This window comes from Dermacentor silvarum, chromosome 8 (assembly GCF_013339745.2).
Source record: "Dermacentor silvarum isolate Dsil-2018 chromosome 8, BIME_Dsil_1.4, whole genome shotgun sequence".
In the NCBI taxonomy this organism is placed as follows: Eukaryota; Metazoa; Arthropoda; class Arachnida; order Ixodida; family Ixodidae; genus Dermacentor; species Dermacentor silvarum.
In genome coordinates this window covers 25,518,292-25,537,668 of record NC_051161.1, presented here as the reverse complement: position 1 = coordinate 25,537,668, position 19,377 = coordinate 25,518,292, and the positions used below count along the sequence as shown (strand labels likewise).

The window sequence follows — 19,377 nt, the reverse complement described above, 5'->3', positions numbered from 1 at the left end:
GGAATCCATCCCGTTTCATCACCGACTTCACAAAATAGCGCGGTGAATTTACACCCTTCAATCGCCACGCTTTTTTCGCGCAGGACAAGTGAAGGAGTTCACGGCGGACGGCGTGCTCTTCGAGGACGACCCACCGGGCGCCGAGCCTCTTCGCGTGGACGACGTGATCCTCGCGACCGGCTACCGCGTCTCGTTCCCGTGCCTGGCGCCCGGCGTGCTCGACGTGTCCGAGGACAACCAGGTCGGCGTGTACCGGCTGGTGTTTCCCCCGGAGCGGCCGGGACTCGCGCTGATCGGACTGGCGCAGCCCATCGGTGCCTTGCTGCCCATATCCGAGCTGCAGAGCCGCTGGGCGGCCAGGGTGTTCGCCGGCAACGCGACGCTGCCCAGCGCGAAGGACATGTGGCGGCAGGTGAGCTCGGCCACAGCGCCCCTTTTGTGTGCTGTCTCGATATATCGCTGTTCAGCAAGGTGTTGGCTTGGGCTGGTAAGGTATACTGTCACCTGAGCGAGAGACAGTCACCAGATGGAGCTGGTGGCGATTGCGTCACAAGCTCCCTCTAGGCAAGGGGACCATTTGTCCCCCCCCGCTCCGGTTTCAAAGGGGATGCCAATACACCATCATCATCCTTATTGTTGTCCCTCTCTCTGCTGTCTGCACAATGTGTGTGCGCCGTGTATACGTAAGTACGCAGTACACATGTCGTCTGGTGTCCCGAAGCCCGTGAGCTGAGCCGCCACGTTGGGCGTCACGTATACAGGAGTCCCTGTGAAGCTCAGCATGCTTTGTGCTGCGAAGCACACTTTGCCTCTTACTAGGCACTTAGCCTTTTACGCCTCGGCCTATCCAATAAAAAATAAACTATACATATACATGTCCGACGACGGCATTTGAACCACGGTCCTCCAGCGCAACAGCCCTACACTCTACCCATTAGGCCACAAATGCATGGATGGCATTGGAGAATAGGCACATCAGCACACACCTTCCCAAGTGAAAGTTAGCATTTTGAAATGTCTGACGTGTACGTCACGTCACGCAGCAACAATTTGCATCCCTCGTGCGAGAGCGAGCCGCGGTTTGTCCCGTTTCTTCTCTCGTGGCAGCTACAGTTTTGAGACGATATATGTGAGATTGCATGTTGCAACGTCTTCGGGATCAGCCCTATTTGTCCACCTTCGTGGTTGGCCGAGCCGGAGTAGAATAAATCGGTCGTCGTGCCATCCCCTTTGTAGTTGTCGTCACACACAACTGTTCGCCTATACACGAACGCGTTGCAACATCTGTTAAAAGTTTGCATGCGAAACCCCGAATGGTGCTATAGATAGGCAGCGACGTGCGAATTTAAGTGCTTCCCACATTATCTATTCCCACAGAAAGTGGGCACTGCGCAACTTTTTGCTTTCAAGGTCCCGGTGCTCTAATGCAGAAATGGGGGGGGAGAGGGTTATAGTTCTATTTCCCAATAGTAGTCACCGCGAAGGACGGATCGAAGGTGCATAGCGGCCAAACATATCCGAAGGGAGTGTTAAACAAACCCACTTGGTTCGGTTCGGTCACCACGCCAAATACACTGTTTACTCCAACAACAATTTATTTATTTATTTATTTATTTATTTATTTATTTATTTATTTATTTATTTATTTATTTATTTATTTATTTATTTATTTACAAATTATGTCGGTCCGGAACAGGATCAAGACAAGAGTAAAACAATGATTATTCAACATACAATACACAGTAAACACAACAAGCAATAACCAAATCTAACCACACATCCTACTGTTGCAAATATTCAGAAATTAGAGCAGGAACCCGTCAGCGAGTGCTTGCGTTTACAACATGCACAGGAAGACAATTCCAATAACGCGCGCTGGTTGAAAAAAGAAAAGAGCATTTGTAACAATCTTTGCAAAAAAAAAAGTTCTTCCTTAACGCGTCTATTGCGTTTATTACGTATTATTCGAGATTTTTGTCTCACTTAATTACAGAATTTCACTGACTATAGAACTAGTTCGTTAATGATTGAATACAAAAGATGAAGCCGTCTTTCTTTCCTCCGAACACTAGAAGTAGAGGCAGGTTCGCTTTCTCATATAGCGGTGTTACCACGTCTTGTCGCCCTATATACTGAGAGAAAATAAACCGCGTATAGCGCACGTTTGTGCAGTTTCTACAAATTTCGACCCCGAGTCTTTTTTTTTTTTTTGACACTTCGCAGGCATACTCTAATATTGGGCAACGCGTCACGTCTCTGGTCGCTGTTGTCGCCGCCCCCTGTTTGTTGCACGAAATGTCACGGCGAAAAGCTTTCTCGTGTGAAAGGAACACAGCTTCCTTCGTTTCCCGCGAGAAGAGCATATCCGTCGCACATGCGCAGTCGCTGACGCGCAACGAGCTATAATCGGGCCATAACAGCGAATCACGTCCGCAATCCGGAAACGCAGTCAAGAACGCGTGCGCGGTCAGCCAGTGGATCTCGCTTTCAAACGTGACGACGTCATTCGGTTATCGACTTTCTCTCGGCCCGCAGCTACCCGGGTGTATAGCTCGGACAAGAGACGAAAAAAAAAAAAAAAGGTAAACACCTTCAGCTTACTATAGAGCACGTAGCGAAATAAACAAATTCCTTCTCACGCGCACTCCATCGCGTTGTCTCGTATCCGCGAATAATACGCAAAACACGCGCTCACCTTGAAAGCCAAAGCACGCACGGGAACTTGGCTCCGTTTTCCTGGGAACCATGCATATTTGATTCGTCCGTGGTTTAAGCGTTGGTTGCGCGAGTATGAACGGTTGTTTTTGTTTTGTAAGTTCTATATCTGCGCGTGGAACGTTCTGACGTCACAGCCCTACAAAAAAACAACCACAACGGCTGGCTGACAATAATGGCTTCGCGCAGACTATCTTGAACGCGGCCCGTTTGAGAATTTCCCACGCTCGTGCTGGCATTTTGGCCATGGCAAACGCACACACACTGCTTAAAATAAACACACTGATCTCTTATAAACAATGGAACGCCACGGCCAAGAGAGACCGCGCGACGAACCGCCGATCCCTAAGCGAGCGCCATCACCAAATTCGGCGCCAACTTCGTCTCACAATCGTAACAAACACCTCCAAGTACATCTTCTAAGGCCTATTTATCTCACACCGTTGTCGTGGTCCCGAAGTAACCTATGAATGCGTTCCAACTTTCCCATTTCTCACCACTCACTATTTTATTATATCAAGTACGGGTGTGACAAAGACAATTCGCCCATCCGTCGTTGCGTATCGATTCAACTGCATTTCGCAGTAATGAATGAATGGGAGCAACCAACCAAAAAGTGTTTATCTTTTTTTTTTTCGCGTTTTCCAACACATTCCGACTTAACTGCACAGAATGCTATTTCACTCCACCACGGATAGCTGACCTCCAGTGAGAACTAACAAGCACGGCTTCTTCTTTAAGCTCACTAAGACGCTTGCCTGTATAGCCTGAAGAATTCCATCAATTTATCATGCGCACTGGCAGCGTCGTTTACTTTAGCATTTGCCTTTAGCGAGCACTAATTTATTTTTCACCGATTCGGCAGCTAGCACGAATGATGGGGTCAAAGAAAGCCTTTAGTCACGCGTAGCTATTGGATTACTTTTAACGCTAGTTTACCCTTATCTATACATTTAAACAAAATTATACACGTAATTGTTAAAAGCCCTGACTCCCAGTAAAAGTTTTAAAATTGTTGCTTGAGCCGCGCACCATCAGAATTGGAGGACGCTTACACTGGCGACAGCGAAACGAATCCTTAGTAAAGCTTTCGCAAAGTGGTATATTGTGGTCCATGAATCCACTTGAGCAAGAATGGCGGCCGACTGCATGGGACGAAGACATACGCTGCGCAGGAGACGTCGACGAGCGAATAGTATAGCCCGGCGTACGTCCACAGAAAGTGGTGCAGGTTCGGCTCCTCCACAAGCACATAGCGGAACGGACAGTTCGAAAAGGCATCAGTAAATCCCCGAATTCATACCGACTCACTCAACTCTCATCGCTTCTACAGCATATCCCCACTGTGCGCGTATGTATTGTGTGAAATCCGCCCTCACGCGAACTCTTCGGAATAATGACACCTCTTGGCGGATATGCGGCGACCCGGGAGGTCAGAAGGTTTCCTAGAAGCAATAGCTACATTCTTATACCTGATACGACCAGCGCAAAAGCAGACACGAAACACAACAGGAGTCCACTAGGACAAGCGCAAAGCTTTGCAGGTCCTGTCACAGCGCTTATCCTCATCGGCTCTTTTAAGGACGATAGTCTTTCTTGGGCAACCTAAACGCGAAAAACTTTGTCTGTCAGTCGATTCAACTGCCCGGCCAGATCCAACCAAGCTACTAGCACTGGTGACATGGAGTCATACACGTCAACATTATACAGCGCAAAGGAAACCTCGGGCTTATTTGAGGCAACATAAATGTAAGTACATAACCGTGATCCGCAGCGTTCATTTACACCAGCCAAGTCGATTAACACGTACATCGAAAATGTGAACTCATTTTTTTTCCCAACCAACACGGATTCCGACAGCGCCTTTCTACAACAACACAGCTTCTTGAGACAGTCCATGACTTTGCCAGCACATTAAACACTAAGAAACAGAAAGATGTCATCTGTCTTGATCTGTCGAAAGCATTCGACAGAGTGTTACAAGCAGAATTGATTGTGAAACTGACTGATATGGGAATAAACGCCAAAATAGTAAAATGGATAACCGCGTACCTCCGGGGCAGAACCCAATACGTAGAAGTGGAACGCATTAAATCAAAGCCGTTGAACGTGACGTCAGGTGTCCCACAGGTGTCTGTGTTAGGTCCTGTATTATTTTTAGTGTATATTAATGACATTTCGTCTGCAATTGACGAAGGTATCACGGTGCGACTTTTCGCCGATGATTTCTTATTATACAAAGAAATTAATAGCACGGAAGATTAGCAATTACTCAATGACGCTCTTAGGGCTATAGAAAAATGGTGCAACAAATGGAAAATTAAAATAAATGAAAGTAAAACTGTTGTATTGCGCATAACGAATAAAATAAATCATATTTTCGATTTTAATTACACAGTGAATTCTTCGGTGCTTTCCGCGGTTGACGTGCTTTAATACTTAGGCATACATATATCCGCGAATTTAAGCTGGTCAAACCATGTTATAAAAATATGCGAAAGTGCGGAAAAGAAGCTTTGGTTCTTGCGACGGAAATTGCAGTTAGCCTCACAGTCAGTAAAACTAACAGCTTATTTAACGTACGTTCGGCCCACGCTAGAATATGCCAGCATAATCTGGGACCCTTATCAGTCAGAATTAATTGAGAGACTAGAAAGAGTTCAACGTCGAGCAGCAAGGTTTATTCTATCACGTTATTCTCGCGCAGATTCTGTCTCGGAAATGCTCAGTTTGCTGAACTTGGTAAAGGGAACACGTGGTTCCCTTTAGCGGGAGATGGAGTAATTTTTTTTTCTTTCTTTTTTTCCCCCTCTCCGGGGCAAGGTGCGCATAAGGAGCACACAGGCCACGACTAACCAGGTCACACGAGCGCTCACCGATGCCCTAATTAGACGAAAAATTAAAGAAACGAAAGGTGGCTCGCCGACACGCAGACTATAGCTGTCTCACTCGCCTCGCAAAGCATTGCGAGTCCTGTAACGAGTTTTTCAAGACTTTGTCAGACCTGTTGTCGTTGTTAGCGGTTGTAAACTTTAAAGAAAATTAAATTTTGGCACCTGGAGAGCCTGCTGCTCCATGATTTTAGCTGAGCACAAAAGAAAGGTGTAAAATAGGAAAATAACAGTAAAAACATTTCAAACTTGCCGATCTCTATCAACAGTATGTACAAATAAGAATGCAAAATGTTTTGACTATATACGTGGTATACACACGTAACTCGGAACGAGAGCATGAACTGCGACGGGCCGTGAAAATCATAGTCAACTATGCAGCTGAGCTGACATACATCAAAGCGCACAAAATGTCGTTGGCGCCTTGTGGTATATAGTGCTATATGCAACTGGCACGATGCTTTTAACCCATGCATAAAGCCTGATGTCTTTCACCCGATCTGTTAGTGCGGCGGCTGTTTTACAAGAATACTGCATCGTCACTCAGGTGCTGGTGGTGGAACGGTGGCTTGTGTTACTGTGCGTAGTGACTTTATGAAAGGGAAACATTGTCATCCACCAGGGTGTAGCATGAAGCTATTAAGGAAACCCATACGGGTTTCTCAGAAAGAACGCTTCGCACTTGAGGAAAAAAATTCGTCCTGGTCCGGGATTAAATCCCGGACCAGGTCGAATTTTTCTCAATAAAAGGCAAGCCCGAAATAAAAGGAAAGCCCATGTGTTTCACCGGACAACTAAGGGAAGTGTTACACTAAAACTGGCGCCAACCTCAGGATTGCTAATACAGTCGAACCCGTCTATATGAACCAAGATATAACGAATTATCGTGCATAACGAACAGCTGTAACATCCCCTTGAAAATATTTGTATAAAATTTTTCGTTTATATATCGCATTGTTGATATATCGAACTATTTCGCGATCCCCTTCGAGTTCGATGTATCCGGGCTCGATTGTATGAGCCTGGCTCATTGCACTGTAACTTCAGCTGCGTTCGACCTGTGGCACGTAAAACCTATTGCCATGTCAACATAAGCAGACCACGAAGACAGGATACAGAGAGTGGGGCACCTGAGCTCACCGCTTCCGGTTTCCGGCGGAGGCGAGCGCGCGTCATGCACGGTCTAAAAACGCAAAAAGAAGAAAAGAAAAAAAATTAGGGCGCCTGCCTGTCTCGGCTGCTGACAGGTGCTTCGTTTGACGAGCCGCCGACTGCGCTCTTCGCATTGCGCAGGTGAACGAGTACCAGGAGCGTTGCAGGCAACGCTATTACCAGGAGCCCCGACACACGCTGCAGGTCGACTGGATCGACTACCTGGACGAGGTGAGCACAGCGCGTCGTACCATCCTTCCTGCGATTTCGTTAAGATTAGATTACATTAGATAGATAGATAGATAGATAGATAGATAGATAGATAGATAGATAGATAGATAGATAGATAGATAGATAGATAGATAGATAGATAGATAGATAGATAGATAGATAGATAGATAGATAGATAGATAGATAGATAGATAGATAGATAGATAGATAGATAGATAGATAGATAGATAGATAGATAGATAGATAGATAGATAGATAGATAGATAGATAGATAGATAGATAGATAGATAGATAGATAGATAGATAGATAGATAGATAGATAGATAGATAGATAGATAGATAGATAGATTCATTCGCTTTCCCACATTATTATTATTATTTCTCTTTTGCCACGTCCATCTTGCCACTTTAATATACCTATCCAGTACATGAAAGTAAACATGAGTGTGACGTGCTAGTTTCGCCATGCACCCGTGCATTCTCCGGCATTGTCTATGAAGTGACGGGACTCAAAATACGGCACCACGTTGACGTCCGCCTATACGAATGTCACGACTCAATCGTTCAATCTTCGTTTTATTCCGGATGCGCCTTAATTTTGTGCGTGCCTCGTTGTCGGCCACACAACTGGCGGCCAATGCTATACCATTTCGTTTTCGCGAAGAAAGAGTAATAAAGTCCCCACTGCGTCGATGATTGTTATCGCATGGTTGAAACACGCGCACACGAAGAGACGTGTGTCATTGTTTGGTGCCTTCTTAAATTTAGTCTGACACGGAAAGACTGGCACGCAAGGCGTGCATGCGGTAAGACTGTCTGATGTTCCAGCGTAGTAGCGCGTACATATAGGTGTCGCACGCGTACCTTATTGAGTGCTCGTGAACGCTATGTACAGCCATTGAACTAATCTAAATCGTTAGTGAGCCTGAAGCGTCATCGCTGCTGACAGTTGTTGGTGACTTGTCCCATCGAAATAAATTAGTACGACGGCTTCTAATAATGGACACGAACGGCCTTCAAACACGATCAGCGACAGCAGCGATTAATAACCATTCAGACAGCCCAATGTGACAATGCTATAAATACTATGACGAAGTGCCTAACGCTATACGAACAGAACACACGATAGTCAGCAGCCAATGGCAAGCAGTATGCCTGGCCGCTCTGTCACTGACGATTCTTACTAAATATAGCCGTGGTCGCCCTCACTGGCGACTTCCACATATTGGTGACCTGGACGTGGACCACCATGACAACTACACCCTGTGACGCCGGACGCACTACGCGCAGAAATGAGCACAGCAATCCGCGCAGGCTGTGCGCCGAAACAGGCACCCTAGACCGCAACACACACACAAACGATAGTTTTCATGTGACGTCACGCAGATAGCTTTCTCCGCTCTAGATGGCGGCTACGATGACGTCAGTGCACCGCATTATCGCGCGCACACTGTTTTGCTTTTTGACGGCGACTGCTTTTGACCGGTTTATCACTGTTATCGCTTTGACGTTCGACGCAAGACGCCCCTTTCGTTCTGTCACGCTGTCGTGTTTCTTGCTTACGCCGCTTCTCGATCTGCTATAGTACCCAAAGATGGCGTCCGCAATGACGTATGTGCAAACTAGATCTATAAGTGCTGACGCGGGGGAATCGTGTATTTATCTGTTCAGCGTGCTTATGCCGAAAGTTTATACTGACGCGAAACACGGAAAAACCCAGCGAGAAACGTGCGGACGTAGACTTCCATAAAAGCACTTCCTGGTCCGTCTAACTTGCCAAAAGAGTTTACGGACCACGGGATCTGAGAAAACGCTAAATATCCGAGCAGCCTTTAAGAGTAGCCAGTAAAACCGTACATCACAATGTTTTTCGCATATACCAGTAGAGGCTGGAAATAGGAATACCAGGCTGCGTTTTGAGGCTGCGGAGATATTCAGCTTTTTGTCAGACCCCTTGGCCCGTAAACTTTATTGGTCGATAGTACGTGTAAACAAAGTTGTAGGGAGACGTCGGACATGTACCTTTAGCCACAGCCATACATGCTATAAACGGCTACACGACGACAACATCCATCGCTTGGCATTTGCGCAAATTTCTGCGAACATATGCATTTGAATACTGCCGCTTATGCCACCGAGCAAACATACGAATACCAGAAGCACAGCAAAATTAGCCTCGCGAGGAGGAAGTTGACGTTCGGCGTGGCTGCCTCGAAGTTCAAGTGTCAATTAACTTGCGCCGCGCGCGCGTGCGCACTTTCAATAACCGAGCATTCAGGCTTTATTTTTTTTTTTTTTTTCTGTTGTGGCGGTCGGTATAAGTGGCACGTGCTGCACCTGGCGTGTGTGGACTTGCGTTCTCTCGACGGCCGCGTCTGAAGCAGGAAGGTGGCACGCGCTCCACGTGGCGACACACTGAAACACTTGGAAGACGGCCAACGGGCCTCTGTCCTCCGCATACCGTCGGAGCGAGCGGTCGTCCATACAGGACGTCCGAAAATGTCAGTGCCCTTTATATTAGTTACAACTTCAAAAATATGTGCACTTATGTGAGTAAAAAGTAAGCAAGTGTTACACGCTTGCAAAACGTGAAGGCGAACGCCTGTATAGGCCGCACCGACTGGCAGTGGCCCAGTGCCGTCAGCGCCTTCCCAGAGGGAGGGGCTGTATGGGAACGCTGGCATGATGGGCGACATCGGAGCTAGCGGTGGAAGACGACGACGACAAACGCGCGAGCAGTGGCACGAGCGCGTCTCTCTGACCAGGTGACTTTTTTTACTCACAGAAGCATCGACACGGTTTTTTTTTTTTCAAGGTTGTTTGAAGGTCATTGTGCGATGAGGCATATAAGGCTTTCGCCTTAAAAACAAAACAACACAAGACTTTATCGCGGACGAGGAGGTTCGCGTAATCTTCTGCCATGCTGATCATGGCAGACAACGTCAGACGACTCATGTCTGATAGACTCGGTGAAGCTATCCCCGTACAAGGTCCCCGAAGGTCAGTGCCCATTCGTGCGAAGCGTTCTTCGCCTCTTACAAGGCGCATTGCAGTAGGTAGGTAGGTTCCTGTCTCGTCGTGTTCAATGCCTTTATAAAAAAAAAAAAGAAGTAAAAAAGGAGTTTCCATGTAGCTTGGTGGATTTCAACCTGGTGAGGTGCGAAGCATGCAGTGATGCACCGCTAATAGACTCATGCTGCCTTAAGCAATGGCTCATAACCCCGTAAACGCGGCCTCCCCATTACGACGACAGAAGAAAAGTAAGATTCTACGCTGGAATGATGAGCGGCAACGTAGCCAGCTCTGGAAGACGACGATGAACGCGGGAGCGCTCAGCACGCGCGTGCCGAGCGCGAGCACGAGCCGCTTATACCGCGACTACGACGATTATGACAGGAGACGCCGACAGACCGGGCACGCGCGCATAAGGTGCTTCGCACCTAAAAAATCAGTAGCCCCTCCCCTGTATAGAAAATGGGGGTAAGCGAAGCTTTTCGTGTGTTTCCTCGGTGTTCGTCCGAACGAATTGCACAGGCGAGTGCCACGTTGTGCTCGAACCACAACCGGTCACACACACTGCAACTGGCTCCGAAGTTCCGGTTGAGAAACTCGGGCTGAAACCTGGCCGAAGTTGGCGCTAGCGTTGCCGAGGCGTGCACCACCGCTGTCGGGTTCCTGGAGGGCTACACGACGCTGACGTTTGGCCTCAACATCGCGCTCCCGCAACTCGGGGTCGGCGGTCCTTCGCTGACGTTTCGCCTGGGCTTCGGAAGCCCTCACGCTAGAATCCGCACGTCGGCGACGAGCTTTTTCCCGAGCGCGTTCATTCTGGATGGATTTCCATAAGATTGCTTCAAAATTAAATATGTCCGTTACGGTAGGACAACGAATGGGTCATACCCCTGAAGCACTGGCTCATACCCCCGTAGACGCGGCCTCTCCATTACGACGACGAAAGCGCAAATCTAGAGGCGCTAACGAGCCAGCTACGGAAGAAGACGACGACGCTCGAGCCAATGCTGATGATAATTTTGTGCGTACATGGACGCCACCGAAATCTGTGAGTTATTACAAGCTTCGCTTGAAAAAGCCCGGAAAGGACTCGGCGCATCGTAATGGAATGCACTGAGTCCACCTTCCAGAAGCGTTGGGATGCAAAATTAAGAAGATGGCAGGATTAACTGGTCAGCGGTCGAGATAAGTAAGAGACGATTAGAGTACTGGTGGGGAAAAAGCAGGGAGAAGATTGATAGAACCAGAGCATTTGCAAGCGTAGGTAATGGTACAATAGAGTAATGGAGGTTTTAAAAATACGAAAGTTCAAATCGAGATTAGATAGACAAAAGGCTAGATAGCAATAGGTGTAATAAAACCGGATTAAATCAGGCAGGCTAGGTGGCTATTTGTCCCCGCCCCGTTTCAATGGGCATGCCAAACAACAGCATCATCATCGTCATCGATATACCCAGTGCACGACCTTCGGGATTGGCTCAGGTCGCAACGGAAAAATCGGCAGAACCCATCTCAGGATTACTGCTGACGGTAATGCGTTTAGCATTGAATCAATACAGCGACACAACGTGTCGCCATCGTCGAAACGAGTTATGTATGCAGGGGTGTATTTACAGCGGGACTCCTCTTTCTCGCTTCCCTAAGAGAACACTCGGTGCCATCTAACTCCGCCACCGCCGCGAAGCCTGCACGTGGCCTCCGAAATGCACGGCGCGCCGGTGCGTGCAAACGCTGAGAAACGCGTCATGCGGCAACCGGGATCCTCTCTCTCGCTTCTTTCTGGACACGCTGCGCCATCTGGTGACACTGCCGAGAAGTCTTCCCGTGACCTCCGAGACGAGAGGTGTGGCGCGCCGGTGCCTGCGAACGCTGAGAATCGTTCCCTCGCTTGCCGCGCACAGTCAGTGGCGCACACTCGGTAACCCGAGTTGGCGACAGGGTCCTTAAAGAGCGCCACACACCCGGCGAATTCGTGGCGCCGCTCGAAAGCGATGGCGCGATAGGCATTCATTGAAAAGCGGCACATATAACCCAGTGCAGTTGTGGTACAGCCTGCTAATACGTCGGGTTGCTGTCCTTGAAGAACATTCGTGGCGTGGCTTCGATTCGACACAGCATCGGATAAATTTAAGGGGTCTTTTTCGTCATTGAACAGCGGCACAGACCGAGTGGTACACACCTAGTTACCCAAGTATAGGCGTCAAAGAGTTCCTCCGAACAGCAGTGCCTACCCTGTCACGCATCTACAGTGACCCATGTCGGCGTGTTACGCCGCGGAGGATGGATTTTCGGGCAACGAAAACAGAGCGGGGGTCAGAGGGAAAGGAAAGAGGATGAGTTACGGGTGTCGATAAAGAGTGAGCAACGCGAACCACAAGGTCATCGTTGCGGTCGTGAACATGCGCCTGCACCCAGTGGACAATAACGTTCACACGTGTAGAATTGTGAATCTTGCGTATCTGCTCACAAATACGCAATGTTTTCGTTACTTGTCTGAGGTGGTAACTGCACCGAGGCTGTCAGTAAAGATGTGGTACATCGTGTCGCCCCCCTTGCCATTGTCGTCACAGAAAAGCTCACGTCACACGCGGAATTTCTCGCCCTCTTTACAACGACATGTTGCGCCATCTGGTAAAGCTTTGCGGAGACCGAAACGATGCTAGATAGCCAGCTACCTGCTAAAGTTTTCTGCGACGGATTTTCACAGCGCGTGGGATCTGCGTATATCTTCCTAATTTGTTACACCTTATTTTCTTCATTTACTTGAGTAAAACGGACGTAATCACGGACGGAAAGATCCGAGCTAGAATTATTCTGCCATGCTGTCGATAGCAGATATCACAATACGGCAGGCTCCTGAAATGAGATATCGTGTAGCCAATGCACGCCTTCGTTCTGGGGAAATGTTTACCATACAGCCAGATTCGCTCACGGTCAAATCTCTCTATAAAGCAGGAAGTAAGAGAAAACGGTAATCATAGTATAATTCAGGTAGTACGGCTAAGAGCACATGTACTGAAGAATGATTGTTCTCCGGTTATCACACACTGGTAACTAGGCAGCGGCGATTTCATCACAATTAGTGCAACGCAAGCAATTAGGCCACGCAGTGCGAGGCCCAGTGAGTAGTTTGGGCGCAGAGTTAGACAACGCATGTACAGGAAGCGTAAGTAGATATGCCTGGCTATAAAAAGTGACCTTCATATTAATCCGTGAAGCGGATGGCTGGCCTTCGAGAACGTTTCCTGCATGTGGGAATTCCGCATTTCTCAAGGCCTCTTAAACAGTTGTGCATACATGGAACCAAAATGAAATGTAATTGCTGATCTACATTCAAGACTGCCTATCTTTATTTTAGTGCTGAAATTGTTAATGCAGAGTGCACGTTTCCCACCATGTAGATGAACAAACAAAACTCCACCGAAGTATAGCTGCAGTAGTACGGATAATTGGGGCCTAGTTGGTCCGTGATTATTCGGAAAATAAGACGCACAAAGACGGAACACAAGAAAAAAAAAAAAAAAAAGAGCGCTTGTTTGCGTTTCTTTCTATCTGTTCGCGTTTCGCCGTCACAACGCTCTACTTTTCGAATAATAAAGTATAGTTATATGTGATACAAGGAGGTCGCGGCGTGGTGCAGCACACTCCTTTTTTGGTATAATTTGGCATTTGCGGGTAAAGTGAGAAACTGTCGCTTAGATCAACCATTAATTCACGGCCTCGACGGAGCAATTTAATTGCCATGCGACTACTGCATTTTTTACATGCCTTAGAGACTTTACAAATTTCGAACAACGTCCCCGATGCTCCTACAACTTCGAAATTTATCCCCGATGTTCCCTTCCCAAAACGCGCACACTACCATGTTTAACGTCGATACGCCTTGTACTTCGCAAACTGTGAACGTTCTCGGCCATTTACAAGCGTAAGGAACCTCACTTAGAGTAAATTTGATAACCTCAAACGGCGTCGCCCCCACATGCAACTCCTACAACGTTGCAATATAATTTAACCCGTTCGTCCCAAAGATACAAGATACGCTTGTTTCCTGTACCACGCTCCACTTAGGTATCCCCAGAGTCGTTCAATGGCTTAAGCATAATCATATCAATAGCTTAATCTGTTGAAGGACTCCGGAATGACTGGTAATTCTGAAACGAGGTACTGTTGAAAAAAAAAAAAACCCGCGGACTTGCCAAGAGAAATTGACAGACCGTTGGTATTCTCCCAAAACGCCAGCAAATTACGTCACACGCTTCTAAACTTGCCGACAGATCAAGCTCGAAACACCCAACATCCCCTCCCCAATTTTATTTCGCCAGCTACGATTGTTCTCTCAGGTAATTTCCGTCGACATCTTTCGACACCTCCACCGGCATCTACCGTCGCAATAACAGCTGCGGCTGTAAACGGGCGTCGTAGCGTCTTGCTGATCGAGCTCGCACGAGGCGGACGAATAAGCGCACACCAGCGAAGCCGGCGATTTCGAACGCCGACACGGCTCACGAACGTCCCTGGCAAGAAGGCGCGATTCCGCGACCGCCATTTTTGCTCGCCGGTGCTCGGCAATCACCGCCATCTCATAAGGCACGCGTGGTCGTGGCAATAGACGTATATATGCACCCAAACGCCGATGCCCTTTTTTCCACCAGCACACAGTTACAGTGTCTACGTGCTGTAAACTAACAATTAAAAAAAAATGGCAGTGATCTTTTTATTTATTTATTTATTTTTTTGTCACGTTCCACTGAAGCGAGAAACGACTGACAAGGACGGCGGAAAACCTGGAACGCGAGCGAACTTCGCGGCGGAAATCGCGCCCCTTTCGGCGCAGCGATTGGAGCGAGGAAGTATCATAACCTTGCGCGAACTCGCTCGTACGTGATTTACCGGCGATATTCGGGAACACTGTAGCTATTCGCCATCCGTCGTCGATTAATTATGTCGCGAGGCGAAACCGTTTGCGCGCTGTGAGTCACCGAGCAATGTATTCGTGGTTTAACGAAACGAGTTTCCTGACTCATGAAAACGGAAACTCTCAGTAGGGTTTTTCAAGAGAAGCTTGTATACGCTAGCCTGCGCCGGAGGTGTAACGCTAAAAAAACCAGCTGCTCTCAGAGCTGTACAGGTGGTTGGCACGCGCTCGTGCCACTGCTCCCGCGTTCGTCGTCGTCGTCTGCTTTTACAGCTGGCTGCATTGCCGCTAATCATTCCAGCGTAGAATTTCACTTATCTTCTGTCGTCGTAATGGGGAGGCCGCGTTTACGGGGGTATGAGCCATTCATTGTCTTGCGTAACGGACAGATTTAATTTTGAAGAAATTTCATGGAAATCCATCCAGAATGAACGCGCTAGGGAAAGGGCTCGTCGTCGACGTGCCGATTCTAGCGTGAGGGCTTCCGAAGCCCAGGCGAAACGTCAGCGAAGGGCCGAGGAGCCCGAGTTGAGGAAGCGCGATGTTGAGGCCAAACGTCAGCGTCGTCTAGCCCTCCAGGTACCCGACAACGGTGGTGCACGCCTCGGCAACGCTAGCGCCAACTTCCCCGGTGCGACGGCCAGGTTTCAACGCGAGTTTCTAGAACGTAACTTCGGAGCCAGCTGCAGTGCGTGTGACCGGTTGTGGTTCGTTCACAACGTGGTACTCGTTAATGAAATTCGTTCGGAGGAACACCGAAGAAACACACGACAAGTTTCGCTTAACCCCATTTCCTCGACAAGGGAGCGGCTGGTGAGCGCCCCCCCCCCCCCCCCCCCCCCCCAACAGAATTTGCTCGTGATGACGACACTCACGTTATTTAGCGTGGAGACGCAGATACGCAGAAACAACACGAACACACGGTACGGCGCACTATATATTCAACCGTGGTTTTATTGAGAAGCGACTGCGGCTTCATACAAGCAGTAAAGCTGCCGTATTCGTGCTAACTATAGCTCATACGAGCAAACCGAGGTTATCTTACTCGTGATGTGTAGCCTAACCTGATGTGTGACTATGTCATACATAGCTTGATTACTTGTTGAGCCTTGAAGTATCATGAAGAACTTTTTTTTTTGTTAGACATATATATGTTGAGTAGTCATATAGTGGGTCTGTTGGATACAGAGTTATACGTCGTTTCATACAACACGCGCTTCGATTGCTCGTATACGGTCCCTAAACAAGCGCAACGCCTTCCGAATTTCTAACTGCTCATCTCGGTACCTTTAAAAGGTGTCGCTTAATTAAAGAGAGAGACAACCGCTCAGAACGTGAGTCGAGATAACCCCGCAGATGGAAAGATTGCCTATCATATTTGTTAAAACGAGCCATGTTTTATTAATTAAACGTGAATTTATATTTTTATTTTTTCACTAAAAGTCGCGAAGAAAGATGCATAAGAAGTCTATCACGTGAACTTCTATTAGTGTACGCGGCTCCTGGTCTTTTTATTAGTATTGAAAATCAGTATACTTTTTTTCCGTTATAAGTTTTTCCTAACTTACAAAGTGCAGATAGACCTTCATTTGTAGTGAGTAGAAAAGTGGCGCTGCCTTCGCCTTTGTTTTCGATGAGTTGGCTTGGCTCCTCTACCGACAGAATATATAACGACAATGGGGACCAGCCAGCCACGGCTTAGGCGTGTACTTGTGTAAAAACGCGGTACAAGTATAAGAAAGGTTTGTACGACAACGCATACTTATTGCACCAGCTTCTTATTTTCAAAAGTGGTCGAAAAGGTCAAAACGCAGGTGGTTAGGCACAACTGCACTGACTCCTGTGAAAGCAGAACGATATGCGGCTTTCACAATTTGCGAGGCGAGCTATCGGCATCGCTATCAGTTCTCAGCGTTGCTGGAGGAGCGACTCTTATTTTTTTTAGAGGCTACTCAGATCGAAAAATTCTGCTTACAAAATATCCACTCGATTTTTGAGTAACCACTGCAGGTGTAAACACTACCGAGGTTGAGCTTTGAGTTGCGCCATGAAAAACTAGGTCTTTGAAAATCGATTGTCAGTCCCTTTAAACAATAAATGACCCCCCTCGCCCCCCCCCCCCCTTTAAAGATAATATCGATTATACACTGGACGATACACTGATGATGCACTGGAAGAGCGGGAATAGTTTAGCATAATGCAATGCGCTATATGGTTTCGTACTGACTTACTAGGATCCCGCAAAGCACCTGTACATTGGAGCTTATAGACCTTACAGGTGTTTTATATAATGTTAATTTATGAGACGACGGTTCCCTTGATATGTTGCGGCTAAATAACCTAATGTGCGATTATCAATATTAACAACACAGTTAACATGAGTTTGCCAAGAAATATTAGTAGTTATGTGAACTCCTAGGTACTTAAAGGAGATTACGTCTACCACAGAACCATTAGCGTTATAAAAGGGAGGTTTAAAAGTAGCCGATTTTCAGAACATTCTCCTTCGTATAAACCTTTTTTTTTTTTTTTTTTTTTTTTTCATTCCAACGCATTTGCCATGCGTTGTACCTCAGTCTGACGTGCTGAAAGATCAGTGTAAGATGGTATTACGCGATAAATTACACAGTCAACAGCATATTGCCTAATAGATTACTGAAATACATTAGTCAGGTCTTAAATATAAATTAAATATAGCAGGAGGCCGAGGTCAGAACCTTGCGTCACATCCCAAGTAAGTGGACAAGAAGGCGAATCGAAATCGCTAGCTTTCAGAAATTGATCCGATAATTTATTCTTCCTTATCATATCAGACACGACTTTTTTTTTTCCTGTCTTTCTTTGGTTGCCCTTTCACGTGGCGTATTTTAAATTCTTGTAACTTTGACGCGGAAATGAACATTTGGAAGCAGCGCTTTATTGTGTTGTCTTTACACGTTTTCGTCTATGTTGCAACTGAAGCTATATCATGTCTTACAAATCGCACTAACTCGCCAAACAACGTGTACTACGCGACTGCACTTCCGATGCACCTTAGCCGTGTACCAGCCGCGGACCGGCTGACCGCACCAACACACTCGGAACTGCCAATCATGCTGTCTTCTCTCCATGTCTATAACGCAGTTGGCCGAAGAGATCGGCGTCAAACCGAACCTGGCACGGCTCGCCATCAAGGACCCGCAGCTCGCTTACCGGTTGCTGGTCGGACCCAGCCTGTCGTACCAGTATCGTCTGCAAGGGCCCCACGCCTGGCCCGGGGCGCGGGACGCCATCTTGGGCTACGAACAGCGCGTGCGCAGAGCGCTCTGCACGGGACCCGACTTTACCGCCACGAGTGACGCACAGGGGACGCTGCTTACCAAGCCCAGCGTCGAGTTTCTGCTGTTCATCACTCTAGCCGTGCTGTTGTTCTCGTGGCTTCTGTCCAGCGGTTTCTTCTTCCCGCAATCCTGGTCGCCGCCTCTGCGTGTCTGACGAAGGCGGGACGACAGTGGAACTGACTCTAACATGCGCGACATTCTCGACAAAAAAGGAGTGCGAGAGCTATTTTGTTCCTGTAAAGGGACTGTAACATTATACATCTCACTCTGGTGCTGGAAACACCTTATTAAAAAGAGACAACGCGTCCGAACGCGCAACTCTGGTGGTGTCGCATCTAGGAGTTCGTGTTACGACTGACTTCTTCGAAAATATGCGCAGAAGTACACACAGAAGTGTCGTAGTTCTCCCTACGTCATAGAATGATGATGTGTGCAAACAAGGGGGATCGCAGTGATCGCAAGGTTCCGCTTGGGTGAAGAAAGCGACATCACTTCAGAACAAAACATACGGCACGAACGTTGTCAAGCCAAAGAGCTCTGTGAAATATTTATAATGTTAACAGTGTTTTCCCCGTCGTAATACGCGTCTGCCATCGAGTGTTATAGCGCATGAATTGCAAAGCATGAGTCAAGGAACAGATTAAGAAATCAGAAAGCTCGAGACTAGCGAAGGCTCCCTTTTTTCCTGTTCATACTTCCCCGATCTCGGGGCATAAATGAACCGGAATGTGTTAACCAGTCTGGGAGGACCATGAAACAAACGCGTCACCACCGTTGACGGTTGGTTGACGGCGAATGCAACGACGCTTCTCGTAGACCTGGGGTGCTATTCTGGGACACTGTCAAACAAGTTCGCCATTGTCACAGCTTTGATTGGCCTGCATGCCTGCTAGAGCTTCTCTGATTGGTTCAGAGTGCGAACATGTTACAATTCAACGGTGTTGAGAATAGCATTCCAGCTCATCAGCTCCCGGTATATACAGAGAAATCGGATCGCGCAGACCATATATAGTTGTCGCTGCGGCGATGAAAATAACATGTCATACCGGGCCATTCGCGACGTGGGATCGCGTGCTTCATGCATGGGGCGTACTTGTACGTTCATCCAGTTCGCAATTAAAGGCGAAACAGCGACTCCACC

The 19,377-nt window shown here is 47.6% G+C and overlaps 1 protein-coding gene across 3 annotated transcripts in view; it reads left to right on the top strand.

Annotated features, from left to right (window-relative positions):
• Positions 1-18,547, top strand: part of LOC119460837 (flavin-containing monooxygenase 5) — an 83,797-nt gene extending 65,250 nt beyond the window's left edge. For 2 of the 3 annotated variants that reach the window (XM_049672680.1, XM_037721934.2), the window contains 3 exons: positions 84-412; positions 6,900-6,989; positions 18,040-18,394. In XM_049672680.1, coding sequence (XP_049528637.1) covers positions 84-412; positions 6,900-6,989; positions 18,040-18,254 — 634 coding nt within the window. In that variant the 3' untranslated portion in view covers positions 18,255-18,394. Of the gene's footprint in view, positions 1-83; positions 413-6,899; positions 6,990-18,039 lie in introns of all 3 variants that reach the window. The other variant, XM_037721935.2, reaches the window with a different exon arrangement.
• Positions 18,548-19,377: the final 830 nt, after the last annotated feature.